This window comes from Austrofundulus limnaeus, unplaced genomic scaffold (assembly GCF_001266775.1).
Source record: "Austrofundulus limnaeus strain Quisiro unplaced genomic scaffold, Austrofundulus_limnaeus-1.0 Scaffold424, whole genome shotgun sequence".
Lineage (NCBI taxonomy): Eukaryota > Metazoa > Chordata > Actinopteri > Cyprinodontiformes > Rivulidae > Austrofundulus > Austrofundulus limnaeus.
In genome coordinates this window covers 29,948-31,484 of record NW_013952826.1, presented here as the reverse complement: position 1 = coordinate 31,484, position 1,537 = coordinate 29,948, and the positions used below count along the sequence as shown (strand labels likewise).

The 1,537-nt window shown below is 56.0% G+C and overlaps 1 protein-coding gene across 1 annotated transcript in view; it reads left to right on the top strand.

Annotated features, from left to right (window-relative positions):
- macf1a (microtubule actin crosslinking factor 1a) overlaps positions 1-1,537 on the top strand; it is a gene marked incomplete at its 5' end in the record, with an annotated part of 93,266 nt that overhangs the window by 73,462 nt on the left and 18,267 nt on the right. The window contains 6 exon segments of the mRNA XM_014024456.1: positions 58-213; positions 305-511; positions 596-715; positions 796-965; positions 1,041-1,200; positions 1,278-1,472. Coding sequence (XP_013879910.1) covers positions 58-213; positions 305-511; positions 596-715; positions 796-965; positions 1,041-1,200; positions 1,278-1,472 — 1,008 coding nt within the window.

The window sequence follows — 1,537 nt, the reverse complement described above, 5'->3', positions numbered from 1 at the left end:
TTTTTTTTTTTTTTTTTTTTTTTTTCTGGTTAAACTCTTGTTTTTTTAATCGTACAGGCAAAGCTGGAAGAAGCCGTCTCCTTGGCCACGGGTTTCCAGACCTCGCTGCAGGACACCATGAACTGGCTGACCCAGGCCGAGCAAACCCTGAACATGGCTCAGCMCCCCAGCCTGATCCTGGACACGGTTCTGTTCCAGATCGATGAGCACAAGGTTGGATTTAAATCTGAAACTGCAGAAACAAACAACAAATAAAACTCTTGTTTAGTTTCCTTATGGCTCCGCCTCCTCTGGTTCTGTCCAGGTGTTTGTGAAYGAGGTGAACACCCACAGGGAGCAGGTTCTGGCTCTGGAGAAGGCCGGCTCGCAGCTCCGCTTTGCCAGCATGAAGCAGGACGTGGTTCTGATCAAGAACCTGCTGCTCAGTGTCCAGGCCCGCTGGGACAAGCTGGTCCAGAGGTCTCTGGACCGAGGCCGGCATCTCGACGAGGCCCGCAAACGAGCAAAACAGGTCYGGAAACCAGATGTTTGTGGCTAAAATAATGAATACATGCAGTAACTGCTCAGCTGAACCTGAAGACGGTTCTGTTCTCAGTTCCACGAGGCCTGGAGGAAGCTGACCGACTGGCTGGAGGAGGCCGAGAAGAGACTGGACTCAGAACTAGAGATCTCCAACGAGCCGGACAAGATCAAAGTCCARCTCACCAAACACAAGGTAGGACCCGGACCTGGACCCGGCTGCTGCAGCTGACTGCAGCRTCTGGATACAAACCTCTCTGTCGCCTCGTTCCTCAGGAGTTTCAGAAAGCTTTAGGCTCCAAGCAGCCTGTTTACGACACCACAGTCCGGTCCGGGAAGGCCATGAGGGACAAAGCCCAGCTGCCCGCAGACCAGCAGAAACTGGACCACCTGGTGGGAGAAGTCCGTGACAAGTGGGACACCGTGTGTGGGAAGAGCGTGGAGAGGTGCGGCAGGTGAAACCTGGTCGAGTTTTTATCTGAACCTTCGAAGTAAAACTGTTTTTTTCCTCCTGGCTCCAGGCAGCACAAGCTGGAGGAGGCTCTGCTGTTCTCAGGTCAGTTTGCAGAAGCTCTGCAGGTTCTGGTGGACTGGCTGTACCGGGTGGAGCCTCAGCTGGCTGAAGACCAGCCTGTCCATGGAGACATGGACCTGGTGTCCAACCTGATGGACGCTCACAAGGTGGGTCAGGACGGAGCAAAGGTCAACGACACGCCGACTCTAACGTGTGGTAACGTTTGTTCTGTCGACGCCTGCAGGCCTTCCAGAAGGAACTGGGCAAGAGGACCGGCAGCGTCCAGGCTCTGAAGCGCTCGGCCCGGGACCTGATGGAGACGGGCCGGGACGACACGGCCTGGGTCAAAGTTCAGCTGCAGGAGCTCAGCAACCGCTGGGAAACGGTCTGCGCCCTGTCAGTCAGCAAGCAGACCCGCCTCCAGCAGGCACTTAAACAGGTGGGCCGGATCTGCACACACCTGCTGCACCCACCCACCTGCTGCACCCACCCACCTGCTGCACC